We start from the raw sequence: 14,787 nt of genomic DNA, 5'->3' as shown, positions 1-14,787 counted from the left end.
GAGGGCTCAGTTGTGGCAAGGGCTCACCAACACAGTTGTGTGAGTGCCTGCCTGTGGCAGCTATGAAATACTAACCCCAGACATAAAGGCAAGGTCAGGGCACAGCTGGTGCATGGCTGATCCTGGTACACGTCCCAAAGCAGGTGAAAGCCACTCCACCCCAGCGCTCATAGCTGAGGAGGTGCACCCAGCCCACCCAGTGTCCACTCCTGATGGGGCCTCCTGTCACCGTGGCATCCCCTGAGACTCCTTATGAGGAGGAAGGACATATCCAGGGAGCAGTAGGAGTGCATGGATCATAGTGCACATCCCCTCAGATTTGTCAGGCCAGGCCACAAGGGAGAAGACAGCAAACTCTCTCCACTGGGGAGAGAGTACCACCACGAGGGCAAGGGACACGGGTGGCCCTGATGCAGCTCCCACCCTCTCTGTGGAGAGGGGCTGTGCCCAGGAGGGGACATGACACAGCGTGCCACCACTGCCCATGTCCAAGTGTAAGGACACATGACAGCCATGGCAGGGTTGACCGTACAGACACCCTCTGCAAGTGACACCTTCTCAGCCCCTGCCCTGTGTCAAGGGCAACTCCTGAAGTTGGGACCAAGGGGCTTCTGCAAGCCCTGGTGATGCCCCCAGCACATTAGTACAGCAGTGGGTCACGCCTGGGCCCAGGTTAGCCACTGGCACTGTGGAAGGGGAGGAAAGAAGGAATTCTGACAGCAATACAGGCTTCAGAGAGTTTTACTCTGATAATCCTCTCCCAAGGTCAGCTGGCTAGCTTTAAAGGGAACATTGAGGAGGAACATTAAAAATCACTGAACCAATGGGAACCAAATACAGCGTACAAAACTCCTCATACAAATGTTTTTTTAAAATCCTTCCATGAAGATAAGCACAGCCCCCAACACCAGCTTCCAGGCAATGCTCGTCCTAGGAGATTTACTCGATGTTTATTCAATACACATTTCACTAAAACTTGCATCCCTATATCTAGCCAAGAGACCAAACAAACACCCATAATTTCCTCTGACACCTCCTAGCTACGCTGCTCTGACAAAAGCAACAAGATGCATCCAGTACAATTACATGCCAAAGAGAAAAGAAACTCCAGCTCCCTTACTAAGTAAGCCCTTTTCACAAAGGGAGAGAAAGGGAGGAACTGCAGGCTGAACTAGTCAGAATTCATCAGCTGGTTAGCAGAGCACCACTAATACCTCCTGGTTGTATACTTGGGAAAAACACGTAGGTATTTCTATAGTCTACTTACACAGAAACCTCAGGAACTCTTCCTCCTCTTCCCTGAGGGAGATTCAAGACATTTTAGGTTTAACAGCTGCAACAAACAGCCTCCTCTTACAAGAGAAAATATTCAGGAACAAGATAACAAGAGACACAGTTACTGAAACAGGATGAAAACACAGAAAAAAGCCTCTGGGGTCTAAGCACTGCCCTAATGACTGCAGACTGCTACTGAGAAAATCTGAATTCCAGTACGCAGCTCTCATCACCACTTGCAGATCAAATAGGAATGGCAAGATGCAAATCTTGCTGCCTGCAAAAGAGGTAATCTAAGATACCATTTGTAAGCAACCTGCTAGTACTACTACAGTCCCTGCAAACAGACAAAAATAAAAATCTGCAAATGCCCTTGATCTTACATTCATTCCCCAATAGATTACTGCATTTAACCTAAGCATCATGACTTTTCTGTTACAGGGAGTTGAGGGCACAGTCTTTTATTACATTTGAAAGGGCAAGGGAATGTATTTTCTATTCAAATTTGATTGCAGACATGGGAGATGGTTAAAAAAAAAAAAAAAAAGGTTAGAAGGAAAATAATACCAGCTACGCTCCTTTAAATGAGTTTTGACAACAGTATTTTAGTTATTTTGCAGCCAAGAAGTAGAGCAAATACACAGCCAACTCAAAATTAGCAGATATGATTTCCCTGTACACTAGAAAAGAATGTGGATACTAAACCCATTATATAGAGAGTGAAGTGTCATCAGAGCAAAGAAGGTAAAAATAGCGAAGTTATCTGTAAGATGACTAAGCGAATGGATTTTAAAAAATACGCTTTCAAATGTGACACCCTTTTCTTAGAGCTGTATGCATCCATTTAGTTTTGTTAATTTTGCAGTTCTTTCTTTTGATAATTTATTTTTGGCCTTTCACTAACATGCTTTCCCAGATGCCTCGCTTCACCCTGCCACACTCAAGACTCACATCCACATATGAAGTATAATTTATAATGCCTATTACCCCAGTAACTACAGAGAACCTCTACAGCAGCACTTTTAGGATCATTTATATGCATTGCTTTTATCTCTGTCCATCAACTGGAGAACTGGATTTCTCCTGTCTCCCACTCTCACTTCTAATCCTTCCTCATCACCCCCACCCACCTCAGGGATCTCCATGGCTCCACTGGCATCTTCCAGGATGGAGGAACCCTCTCCTCTCACGTGATCCTTGCTTCCAATCCTTTCTGCAGGTGAGAAACAGCTGACCTCTTTTCTAGGTCACCATGACTGTGTGCAGGAAGATAGTTGGTGTCACCTCAGTAACAGCAGTAATTAGAAGAAAGTGGAGCAGCAAAGAACCCCTGCAGTTGAGGTGGGAGATACAAATGTCCCAGCACTTCTTACTCCTGCGTGTGCTGCCAGCACCCAGGCTTATACACTGCTGGCCTCCACTATGGCCATGCTCATCTGTGCATCTCCTTCTCTTCCACCAACACCCAGATGTCTCCATAAAGAAAATTACCTTTTCCTCAGATTACATCTCTTCAGGGACTTAGTTGGCCTCCATACAGCAGCTGCAATCATTGTAATCTGCATTTCCAAGATAAGAGTGGTAGTTGGTGGTTGGCCAACACCTCCCAAATCATTCCTCTGCCTTGCCAAAACCTTGCTTATGGCTCCTCTCTGGTTTCTTTCCATGGAGGGATGAGCACCTGTCAGCACCCCAAAAAGCCAGCACCCACTGCTTCCCTGACCCCTGCCAGGAATGCAACTCTTCTCCTCCAAGAGTTGAGCACAAAGTCTTGGGCTGCTTTTCCCAGCAAGCAGGATTCCAAGGCTCAAACCCATTACATCAAGATCATTATAATGCTTTTAGTAATGTAACCCAGTGGATCTGCTAGAGTATCTGATGCACAGTAAATCTTCCCTTACGTTCACCCCTCTCATCCCTGCATGCTCCCCCAAAAAAAGCCAGCCAAAAGACAAGGACAGACCCAACTACACAGCTTTGCAATCCAGATGAGAGCCAAGAGAAGCTGGGTGGCACCAGCCAGGTGTGGGCAGGCCTCTGAGAAGAGGAGACAGACCTCTCCAATGAATTACTACCTGACCCCTTGCCTGACCTATGCCATCCCACACAGCTCAGGCTAGTCTCAGATGACATGGCCACATGGTAACCCCTTATCCCTGGAGGAGACCAACCTCCTTACCACCACACGCTCACTGCCACCTTCTCCCTTGCAAAGGCTGAAAAAATTCAGCCTGAACACCAGGGCCAGGGCAGAGCACAAATCTGAATAACTGCTGCCATAAGCAGTGCCCTTTCTTTGCAAGGCAGTGAGGGTCCACTGACAAGCTCCCTGGGAGCACTCAAGCCGAAACAAAAGGACAGCAGACCCACGTGTGCAGCAACTGATTGTCTTCATGCTTTACTTTTGCCAAGTTATTCCATTTAAAAGAAAAACTGAATAATCTCCTATGACTTGCCCCACAAAGGCAGAGGAAGCTGCAGTGGAAGCATTTTTTTAGCCTCATCTCTCTCCCCTTCACCAGCAAGAGGAGGTGCATATCCAAACACATTGGGGGACAGCTCTCACTATGGACAGGAAAGGGGTTAAGCTGGGGCTGCAGAGGGGCCCTGCAGGTGCGTGTGGAAAATTCAGGAGTAGATGGGGTGTAAGATCAGTGGAAGTGAGGAAAGGACAAAAAGCCAGGCATCTTAAGCAAGAGTTAAGCACATCCAAGAATGCAGACAGGGTCCCTCTATATTCTTAACAACTACAGCAGTATGTAAGAGGCCACCTCAGAACACACCTCTCCTTACACTGAGGCAAGGGAAAGGGCATGGGTGTAAGGAGCAACTTGAGATCAGACAAAGAAAGGTGTTTTAATACCTAAATGTGAAGACAAGCAGGCAGATTCACACCTACCCTATGTCCCTTCAGACTCTAGACAACCTCTGCCTCTCTGCACCACAGTTCCCAGGCTGAACTCCGATCCCTGCTCACAGGTAGGGCACCTGAAGCTGATCTTGTTCAAGTCTGCCTTATTTACAGCAGATAGGAGCAAGTGCTTGGAGACTTAAAACATTTGGCAGCTCCACACTCTGGATTAGATTTAACTGCTGACTAGATCGTGGCATGGGACTGATTAGATGTAACAGCTCCTTACATTCCAGTGAACCAAAGATTAACTCTGCTGCTGTAACACCAATGGCTGGAATGAATCACAGCAGCTCCCAGTTACAGTCGTGTGGGCTATTCCCCACAAGTGTCACGGTGTGGCAAGGAGAGGCTGGGACCACTCACACAGGATAAGCGAGAGCTTGAGCAGGTAAGTAACATCATAGAGCTCAAAGTAAAAATTGATTTTCTTCTTTTCCTAACACCAAGAGTGAAATCAATCAGGGTACAACAATCTCTTTCACGCTACACTCCCAACATGTTTAAGAAAAAAAAGCAGCCTGTTTGCTTAACAACAGCAAGCAAAATGTCAACACTGAATTTTCCCCTCAAAAACCAAAAAATCCCGGGAAACCTTTTAAGCCACTTTCTCTCCTTTAAGGAGCCAAGAGCAGAGATGGAGCAACTTGCCTACAATTGTATCACAAGTCAGAATAAAGCACTGGAATTTGCACGCTGTGACTCCTGCTGTAGGCGCCGGAAAACATTGCAGTCATAAAGGTCAAACCCTTTAGCAGGAGCTCTTAAGATACTGTCTGCAGGCCACAAGCAGTCAGCAGAAAGCTGGGAGGTGGCACAGTGCCAGCTCAGTTTCTCTTGGTATCCACGTCTTTCATTGCAAAGCACCTTAGCACCTGGTGGGATAGCTAAACCATCATCCCCTGCAAGACAGAGCAAACATCTCTCCTCTGTGACAGGATTAGACAGTAGAGTAGCAAGAAGGGCTGCACGAACCTCTAGGAGAAGAAAGCAAAGGCTGGCGGCATATTCAGGGGGTGGAGGAAGCTGAGGACCAAGGACTGCGTGAGAAGGGAGGGAGCAGAAAGCACTCTACCGGAGAGATGAAATGATATGGTGAGAAGGGGCAGAGTACTTTGAAAGCACACTAGAGATAAACGCATTCAGATATTTGCTCAGAAGGGAATAAATATTAGTAAGTACTATAATTACCCTGAATACTTTACAAAGCTGTAAGAAGAAACATGACTAGAAGAAGAAGGGCTGACACATTTGCTCATGGAGAGTTCCTATTTCAAGCTACAAAGAAGGAACCAACAAGATCTGACACCCAGGTTGGTAATTTCAGCCTGGCAGCCAGCCACAGCCCTTTGTCTAGATCCTTGCTACTGGGTAACTTGAGTTAATAAGTGCCAGATTCCAGCAGTATGGGTTTGTGGAGTGAAGAGATTCTGGGCGACTTCTGGCTACAAATACCTACCTTCTACTGTGGCTTTTACTCAAGGTCCAGCTCCACTTTCAGAAAGATTTGAAGAAACCTGGGCAGACTCCTGTGTCCCTCATGATGGTGCTAGAGACTGAAAGATTCATTCAAGAAATCAAAATCTCAATTTCTCTAAGCAGCCAAATCTTGGTACTCATGCCCTACTGAGAGATCAGAACCCTTCCTTCCCTGAGAGGCAAACAAAAATTATTTTTCTTTTTGGGGGCTTGTTATCTTCAAGCCTCCATTTCCTTAAAGCCCTCAGAAACCATCCATTCCACAGAGCAGCTCGGATCAGTGCTGAGCTACTCTCCAATGCAGGACAGACATCTAGAGACACAGAGTACATAAAAAAACCCCACCTACTTCACCCCATGCTCCCAATTCTCTTTAACAAGTTTATCAACTTCCATACAAAGCCCTAAAGTAAAAAAATGACAGTGAGCTTGTCACTGAGCAAGATCAGAGATGTGACGGGGAGGGAGGGGGTACAACCACCAAGAAAGCAAACAAACAGGGATCCCCCCCAAAACCCAGACACATCACCCATTGTCTGCTATTCCTCTGTAATCACAATGACTCCAGAGGAGGAACCTTGCTGGGAAGTGAAGATACCCACTTCTGTGAGAGGACTAGGGAACACCAGGCTACCAGTTCCAGACTTGTATCACCAGTCAAGACAAACTAACAACTCACCTTCAACCAAACCAGACCCTGATGAGATGTTTTGCAAGGGCCAGAAAAACAAAGCCAAGAATACTAAACTAAACAGCATTAGAGTAACACTCGATGGTGCTAATTGCCATGCAATTGCTTTGCACTCTGGATTCTGGATGGTTTCTACTACACCAATGAGGCCAACTTTGTTAAGCCAAAAACTGCACAGGATTCTCCTTATTCCTGCACTTCAACAGCATCCTCAGCCCTTCCTGACTGGAAATGAAATGTCTTATGGCTGCTGAGATCAGAAAAGATAAGAAAAGTGCTAGATGATTTTTCAAGTCCCAAATGGAATCAATAGCTCAGTAGGAAAGGAGAAGTCAGCCAAGAGCAGTGTAAAGTACACTGTTCAGGAACAAAAGAACAAATACAGATGGATCCTCACTATTTCAGTTTCTTTTGTCCTTGAGAGTCTGACACTTTAAAAGCTATGGGTGTGGTGAAAGGCCTAGCATTTGGTGAGCTCCATCCTCCAGAGACTGTTTTCATCTATTTTTCTTATCAGTTGAGTTCTTAATCTTTCTTCTCTTCCTAGTGCTTTCCCTTGTCTCATCTTTTCCCCATTCCTCCACTTAACAGTGGGCCACGTCTTCTTTCCCTGGACCACCATCCAACAAGAGAAGGAAATGGACATGGAAACACCAAGGAGCCACCATCAGTGAAGTAACATCAGAAAGACAGAAAGAAGGAGCCATAGGAAGGTACAGGCAGAGGCTTCAGACAGAAACTGCAATCTAAACACTAGGGAGAGCAGAGCAGGCAGCCTGTCAGGAACTGGTGACAGCTAAGAGACTGCCTGTGATCAAACACTGGACTCACCTCACCCATTAAGTAGGGCTGAGCAACTGATACCAGACCCACAGTATCAAGATGCATGAAGAGCAAATTGGGGTAACCCAGCCAGAGAATCACCCTGCCCTCCAGCAACCTGCTCCCCCAGCACCCCTCCTGCCCTTGGCCCATAGAAGTCTGCAGACCAGGTGAAAAATGGATCTACTTTCATTCAGATACCCCACCCCCAGCCCCCCTATGTATTTACTGGTTTTGCCGAGTTAGTTTTCATACCAAGTCCCTCCAATTGGTTCCTCATCCAGCCTGCACCCTCCCAATGCCATGCAGGAACTAGCCTAAATTAATTCCTTTGATGAGAAATAGTGTTACCTTTTAGCCTCTGTGCAGGTACTGTGCTGCAGCAGCTCAAGTCCTGAGTGTCAAAGCCTCTCCCTTTTTGAGAAAAGCTTCCTGTGGCTTAGCTGAGATGGCCTGGTTTTGTGCTCATGTTCAATTACTTACAATGTGACTTTAGCACCAGCTAGAAAGATTTCCCCTAGTCTCATTGCCATTTGCTAATTAAACCTCGTAACAACAAAAAGCTTACTAACATACGTCACTGGAAACGATGTGTTCCTTGCACACTGATGGAGACAGGGTGGGCAACAGGTTAGAGTTGGGAATGGCAGACATGCACATGGACATCCTAGACCCATCAAAGGCAGCTGCACACCCCATTTCTTTGCCTTGCAATTTGATCAAACCCTATTTTGTCAGGAAAGTTTGCGTTTTAGCCTCTCTGAAGTTCATAAACAGATACTAAAGTCACCTAACATTTCACTGGAGAACAAGTCCTTAGGAGGATATTATATGACTAGGAAAGAGATGGCAATACAAAAACGGAGTCAAAACTGATTTAGCAGGTTATCATTAAGGAATACGTAGCAACTTCAAAGCCAGAGGCAAATCACAATACTGCAGTTTTCCAGACACTGGCTGGAGGCCCTAAACGTCCTTGATACCAGTAGACAAGTCAAATCACGAGCAGAGGAACCCTAGCAACAAGAAGAAAACCCAGTTGTGTTTGAAATGGTTCCCCCTTCCTTTCAGGCTATCTTCCTGGTGCTGCAAGTTTCTGGGCAGGATCTGCAGATTGCTAAAAGGCAGAGAGGAGCATGCTTTCAGGTTACAGCACTCTGATTCATCTGAGTTAAAGCAAATAAAACACCTCTGGCTCCACACTAGAATGTATAACCCTTAGGACAATGGCTGAATCCACGACTGATTTTGTAGGGGTAAGAAAGAAGCCAAGAGAGACCAAAAAGGGAGAACTTTAAAAGGACTTAAAAAGAGAAAAAAAAAAAAAAAAAGCAGTTTCCTGGTCCAAAAAATTCAATAGGCCTACCACCACAGGAGTGATGCTCTCCTTTCCAAGCTCCTTATGACCCCCTGTCTCCTGCCCTCCTCCCTGTGGTCTGCAGGGCTTATCCTGCCTTTCACTTCATATAATAGGTCTGGTAAAAGAGTTCCAAGCAAACATTCGATTTACAATAAAAACTGCTTTAATAAAGGCATCTAGCTTGACGGAAGTTCAAGTAAGAGACGACAATTCGCATAAACCAAACCCTCCTGTGTAAATAATCAGGATTTGCAGGAGCCTCAGGATGTCAGGCAGTCTGGCCAAGACAGTAGGGAGGGAGTCTCTCTGCGAGGAATTACAGCTGGGGATGTGCAGGAGTGGAGCCTGCCAGCCCAGCATCAATGGCCACAGCATCCTCCCACTGCACTTGCTCATGGCAAGCCAGAGCACCAACCAACCCACATGCACAAACGAGGCGCTAGACAGGGCTATCTGCAGAGCCCCCATCCAACATATTCCCCGAAAGAAGCAGAGCCACAGCCCCTCCAGCACACGAGGGATCCGTCCAGGTCTGTCACCGCACACCATAGTGATCCCGAGGCAGCAAACAGAGAGGTGAAAGCGGCACAATTGGCTCAGAAAAGCAAAGCTTGCGGCGAAACACTTTGGGCAGACGCAGATGGAGAAAGCACAGTCTTGGCCACTGTTACTAACAATACATGGAAGAGCAGATGAGGCGCCAGCAACATTCCCAGGCCGCTAGCTTCAGTAAACAGAAACAACCCCAAACCCCGTGTGTGCAAACACCCACTCTGCTGTTTTCTCCGTCTGTTCCCCCTGCAGCCAAGCAGCCTTCAGCTCTATGGCATCTAGCCGTGCGTTTCAGCTCCAGCCCCTGCCCTCTGCATCCCCTGCGTTCAGGCAGGAGGGTGATAACAGAGCACTTGAGAGGCAGTCAGCTGCACAGTGCTGCTCCCCAGCCAGCACCCAGTCCCCTCCAGAAGGACAGGCCTTCAAGATCAATCATTCCTTCTTCCTCTGAGAGTCACCTCTGCACAGTTATTTCACTCCAACATACCATTTACAAGTGAGCTGCGGTTTCAAGACCTTATGCAGGCTCTGCTCCTCTCTAGGAATCACAAATAAATCACCAATTACTATGCATGAATAGAGATAGGAAGAGCGTAATGAGTCTATGTACATATATACATATGCAATGTTTGAACACAAAGAGCTGTAAATTGCATTCACAGGTGGCATTCTGGAGACTGCAGGAGACTCAAAGGCAGAACAATTCATAAACCAGTCACTGACATGAATGAATTCAGCATTCCCCAGAAGCCTATTGTGTTTCCTATATATTACACTATAAATATGAGGAGTATCAGACTTTGCATGCCTGCAAAAAAGAAGGTAAATCTTGCAACTAGACATAGGATTAGCACTGGCTGGCACAAATATTAATGGTCTCATTGCTGCATGAGGATTATTTACAGCACTTGCTCTATTTTCCCATTTTGTACTTGCTGTGATGAAGTGCCACTTGTTTAAAGAACCCTGAAACAAACACTGCAGCAAGTAGGGAAAAAACAGCAGAGATCTACAAATGTTACACCCACATGCCAGATGTGGGCTGTTAAACCCTGGTTTTGCAGCTAGTTGGATTCCGGTAGCTAGTTAATGCTTGATATATTACATTAAATTATACACTGGCTCTTTCCATAAGCATGGTTCCTCCTTCAGCAACTCTAACGAGTTTGCAAAAGGGTAAGGAAAAACTGAGTGGCATTTCTTTTTCTGCATACCCAACCCATATATTCTAGCATTGACATTACTTGTCCGGAAGGGAACAGTCTTCTTCTAGCCAGAGATTTACGCTAAAAAAATCAGGCTATTTACTCTGTGCTCTTCCCCACCAAGTCAAACGATGTCTCAGTTTTATAAACAGCAACCCATAGCTCTTCTGTGCAACTCAAGGTTTTGAGGCACAATCACACATCCCAAGTTTTCTCAAGACCAGCAGCTGGGCGTATGCAGATCAACTGCCTAAAGAAATCTCGGCGAAAAACACCCAAAGAAAACTAACTCCAAGCATACACGGGGGACACTTTCTGCTGTTATAAACAGCCTCATGTTGAAGTCAAGGCCAGCACAATGTTTTTACTAACTAGGTATGTCCATGGGACTTGGGGGACCACTAAATAGCAACCAATCCTCCAAGTGACATAAGACACCTTGCAGCTCATGCCCTGGAGAGAGCAAAGGAATGTTAAAGCCAGCCAGCCAGTTCCTGTAAGCTGAGAGTCCAGGGGCGGCCAGATGCGGGTTCTGCACCGAAGGGGGGTGTACAGGGAGGTCTGGTAGGTCCCACTCCTGCACGGCCGCGGGAAGCCTTCGGCAAGACGATGCCCTCTGCTGCTGTGCCGCTGCATCAGCCGGCCGTGCTTCGGAGCAGCGCGCAGGCAACCGAGCGCTGGTTTGCTCGCTCCATATTAGGAAGACTTATTCCAGAATGGTGTTATTGTTCTTCAAGCCCAGAGATAAAGCGTGCGAAGCCAAGGCAGCAAAAAACTGCCGTTCATCTACACCCATCTCTCAGTTTATGAGAGACCCCCTGCGCTGGCAGAGCCACGTCACCCTGGATAAACATAGCTTTCTTTTATTTTTTTTTTTTACTTTTCCTTTTCTTTTTCCTTTTTTTTATTTTTTTCCCGGGGAAACCGTGGAAGAAAGCTGCTGGTTTAAGGTAAGTTTAAACCCTCTGCAAAACCATTTCAAAAAGTCATCTCTCTTTGTCTTCCCTAAAGACAGAGATCTCGCATGTAAAAACCACACACACAAATCAGAGCCACGGAAGCACGACTGCAGTTCAAGTCAAGATACTGTTTCCAAACTGGCAGAGCGGGTATGTGACAATTCTCAAGACAGTAAAATTGCCAGCCCGGGTGCTTCTTCTCTCAAGAGCATTGATGCCAGCAGAAAATATTCCCAGTGAAACGGCAAATCAAAACAACTCCGAGGCTGCTCTATACATACACGGGCAGAAAAAGCAGTACGAGCTTCCACAAGCGCTCGTAATCAACTCAATCAGTACTAAGCCAGGCACATGGGCTGCCGCAAAAAAACCCAACAAAACCCTAAGAGGCATTTTAATTGTCTTGTATTCTGCTTTTCCCAAATTTGTGGGAAGGGCTCTTGCATTGCTACAGCGTCTCCCGCCCAGCAGCGGGATCCCAAAGGACTTCACAGAAGTGCGTACAGTCATCCCCTGGGCAGGCACTTGTGGGATGGGACAGAACACACGTTTAACGGTTCGCAGGGTACAAAACGCAGGCGAGCAGAGAAAAACGAACTACAGGAGGAGTTTGGAAAGACAAGACAAAGCAATCAAATTGCATTCTACGACATCCTTCCCTCTTATGTTTCAACGTACTCTTCCAGAGCGGAGGACTCTGCTTCTGCAGCCTACCTTACCCCATACATTTTCTCTACCTTCGTCATGCAAGCTCAACACTGAACCGTAACTCTCCGCCCGTACGATTCCCCTCTGAGATGTATCCCGGCTCCGGCAGGGCGCAGTCCTTATCCCGCCGCACTCCCTGCACAAGTTGGTGCCGGTGCCCGGCGAGGAGGAGGTGCCCGACCCTCCACTCCTACAGCTCCCATGCCTAAGCTGCCCGCTCCGGCTGGACACCGCGCCCCGGGGGATGGTTACCGGTGTACTGCAGGTGAAGGTGAAACCCTCTTTATATATACATATACATATATACATACATATATAGATATACATATTTTATTTATTTAAATTTAATTTTCCCCTCCGATTTCAGAAACAGAGCGGGCAGTCACAACTCCTAGGGGAAGACGCTCGGTGCCTTTGGCAGGGGTGACCCTCCCGCCACCCCCTCGAGGCAGAGCACCCGTCAAGGGGTCCTGTCCCGTCCCGTCTCGTCCCTCCCACGCCAGCGCTGGGCACTTACCGAGAAGGAGCAGGGAGGCCAGCTGCGGCCGCAGGGTCCGCATGGCTGCCGGGGCGCGGGGCGGCAGCCGCCCTTACCTCCCGCCGCGGAGCGCCGCGGGGCGCCGGCTCCCGGGGCAGGCGTCGCGCCGGGCCCGGCGGCACAAAGGGAAGGCGGCGGGGCCAGCACGGGGAGGCGCCAAGGCAGGCGGGGGCATCGCCCCCGCAGCGGGGCGGCCGCCGCGCCTCCCCTCCTCTCCTCCCCTCCCTCCGCCTCCCCGCCGCTCCGCTCCCCGCCGCGGCTCCGCGCCGACGGCTCCCGGGAGAGAGAGAGGCAGGAGGCAAGGGAAAAATCGTCTAGTCCGCGGCGCGGAGAAAGAAAAAAATATGGGGAAATGGGAAGGGGCACAAAGCAACAACAAAAAGCCCCTACCGCGAAAAGTTATAAAAAGAAGAGTGGCGCCGCGCCGCGCCGTGCCGCCCCGGCCCGGGCTGCCACCCTCACCTGCCCGCCCGCCCGCTCGGCGCTGAAGCCGCGGGGTGCCCAGCGCTTCCTCCGCGCCGCCAAACCCCTCCCCCGGCCCGCCCCGGCCCGCCCCGCCGCCGCCGCCCGCTCCCCCCGTTCCCCCCAGCGGCGGGCAGCGAGGCGGGCAGCCCTCGACCGGCGGGCAGGGCGCGTTACACCGGTGCGGAGCCAGGCAGGGGACGGGGGTGCCTACGGGGTGCGAGCGCTTCTGGGACGGGAATCTGGGAGGAACCCGACCCATTGGCTTCTGAAAGGTTGTGGCGTGGGGCTGCGAGGCCCGGGGTGAAGCCGAGGTCTTAGAAGCAGCGCGGGGATAAGCCGGGTTCCTTTGTTTTAAGGAAAAAAGAGAGTCCTCGACTGCTCCTCGGAAATCCGGCTTCTTGGGAAATGGCATAAATGCTCCCTTGTGTTCCCATGCTCATCAAAAATAACAGCTGGGCTTTCCAAGTTTCAACCAACTCATGACCGTCCCTCTGCAATGTGCTTGTTACCAAGACCCGAATCCAGGGCTGGCATTAATGCCAGGTTGCCAGATGTGAGCCCTCCCCATGTGCAGGCCCTGCTGCACTTGGGATGCTGCCCAGGCAATCAACACTACAGTGTGGCAATGCCAGAAATGCATCAAAAGTAAATCCAGGAAACACTGAAGTGCACAAATATGGCAACACTGGGGACTGAGTTTTATGCTGTTTGTAAATAAAAGATTAATGAGGAGGCCCTTCTCAAGGGCGCAGATGTTCAAATGTCCTTGCAAACAACCCCCCGGTTGCTTGTTTGCTCACAAAAATAAGAACAGAGGCCAAGAACGACAACAACAGAAGTCTGAGGGATCCTTCTCAAGCTTTGATCCTGCAGTGACCTTTTGCAGGAGACCTTTCTGCCTACACAGAGTCCCTAGTGGAGTCCTGCTTATGCTAATGTAGGAACCCAACCCCTCTGTGCCACAGAAAGTCATCAACCAGTACAATCCCAAGCAGTCTGAAAAAAGATAAACTCTTAGATGCTGTACCCAGCAGAAGTCAGAAGCTGTCTGATTACCCTATGGACACACTGTATAGTCTGGTTGACACGCTGGAGGGAAGGGAAGCCCTCCAAGGGGAACCCTAACAGGCTTGAGAGGTGGGTCCACGACAATCTCATGATGTTCAATAAGGCCAAATGCAAGGTCCTGCACCCAGGCTGTGGCAATCCTAAGCACATATATGGTTGGGTGGAGAATGGATTGAGAACATCCCTGAGGAAAAGGATTTGGGGGTGCTGGTTGATAAGAAACTCAACATGAACCAGCAATGTGTGCTTGCAGCTCAGAAAGCCAACCACATCCTGGGCTACATCAAAAGAAGCATGGTCGGCAGGTCAAGGGATGAGATTCTCCCACTCTACTGTGTACTGGAGTACTTTGTCCAGTTCTGGAGCCCCCAACACATGAGGGACATGGAGCTGTTGGAGCAAATTCAGAGGAGGGACACAAAGATTATTAGACTGGAGCACCTCTCCTGTTAATAACAGGCTGAAAAAGTTGGGGTTCAGCCTGGAGAAGAGATGGCTCCAGGGAAACCTTAGAGCAGCCTTCATTTTCTGAAGAGGGCTGACAGGAAAGCTGGGAAGGAACTTTTTAGAGGATAGGACAAGGAACTTTAAACTGGAAGGTGGTAGATTTAAGATAGATTATTAGGAAGAAATTCTCCAGTGTGAGAGTGTTGAGACACAGGCACGGGTTGCCTAGGGAGGTTGTGGATGTCTCATCTGCAGCAGTGCGCAAGGCCAGGTTGGATGGGGCTTTGAGCAACCCAGTCTACTGTGA

General features: G+C 48.6%; 1 protein-coding gene across 2 annotated transcripts in view; it reads right to left on the bottom strand.

The window, feature by feature from the left end:
* IGSF3 (immunoglobulin superfamily member 3) overlaps positions 1-12,633 on the bottom strand; it is a 99,007-nt gene extending 86,374 nt beyond the window's left edge. The window contains exon 1 of one of the 2 annotated variants that reach the window (XM_030465774.1): positions 12,480-12,633. In XM_030465774.1, the coding sequence (XP_030321634.1) occupies positions 12,480-12,522 (43 nt within the window). In that variant the 5' untranslated portion in view covers positions 12,523-12,633. The remainder of the gene's footprint in view (positions 1-12,479) is intronic. The other variant, XM_030465777.1, reaches the window with a different exon arrangement.
* Between the last annotated feature and the right edge of the window lie 2,154 nt (positions 12,634-14,787).

Source organism: Calypte anna, chromosome 1 (genome assembly GCF_003957555.1).
Source record: "Calypte anna isolate BGI_N300 chromosome 1, bCalAnn1_v1.p, whole genome shotgun sequence".
Lineage (NCBI taxonomy): Eukaryota > Metazoa > Chordata > Aves > Apodiformes > Trochilidae > Calypte > Calypte anna.
This window is presented reverse-complemented; position numbering and strand designations above follow the sequence as displayed.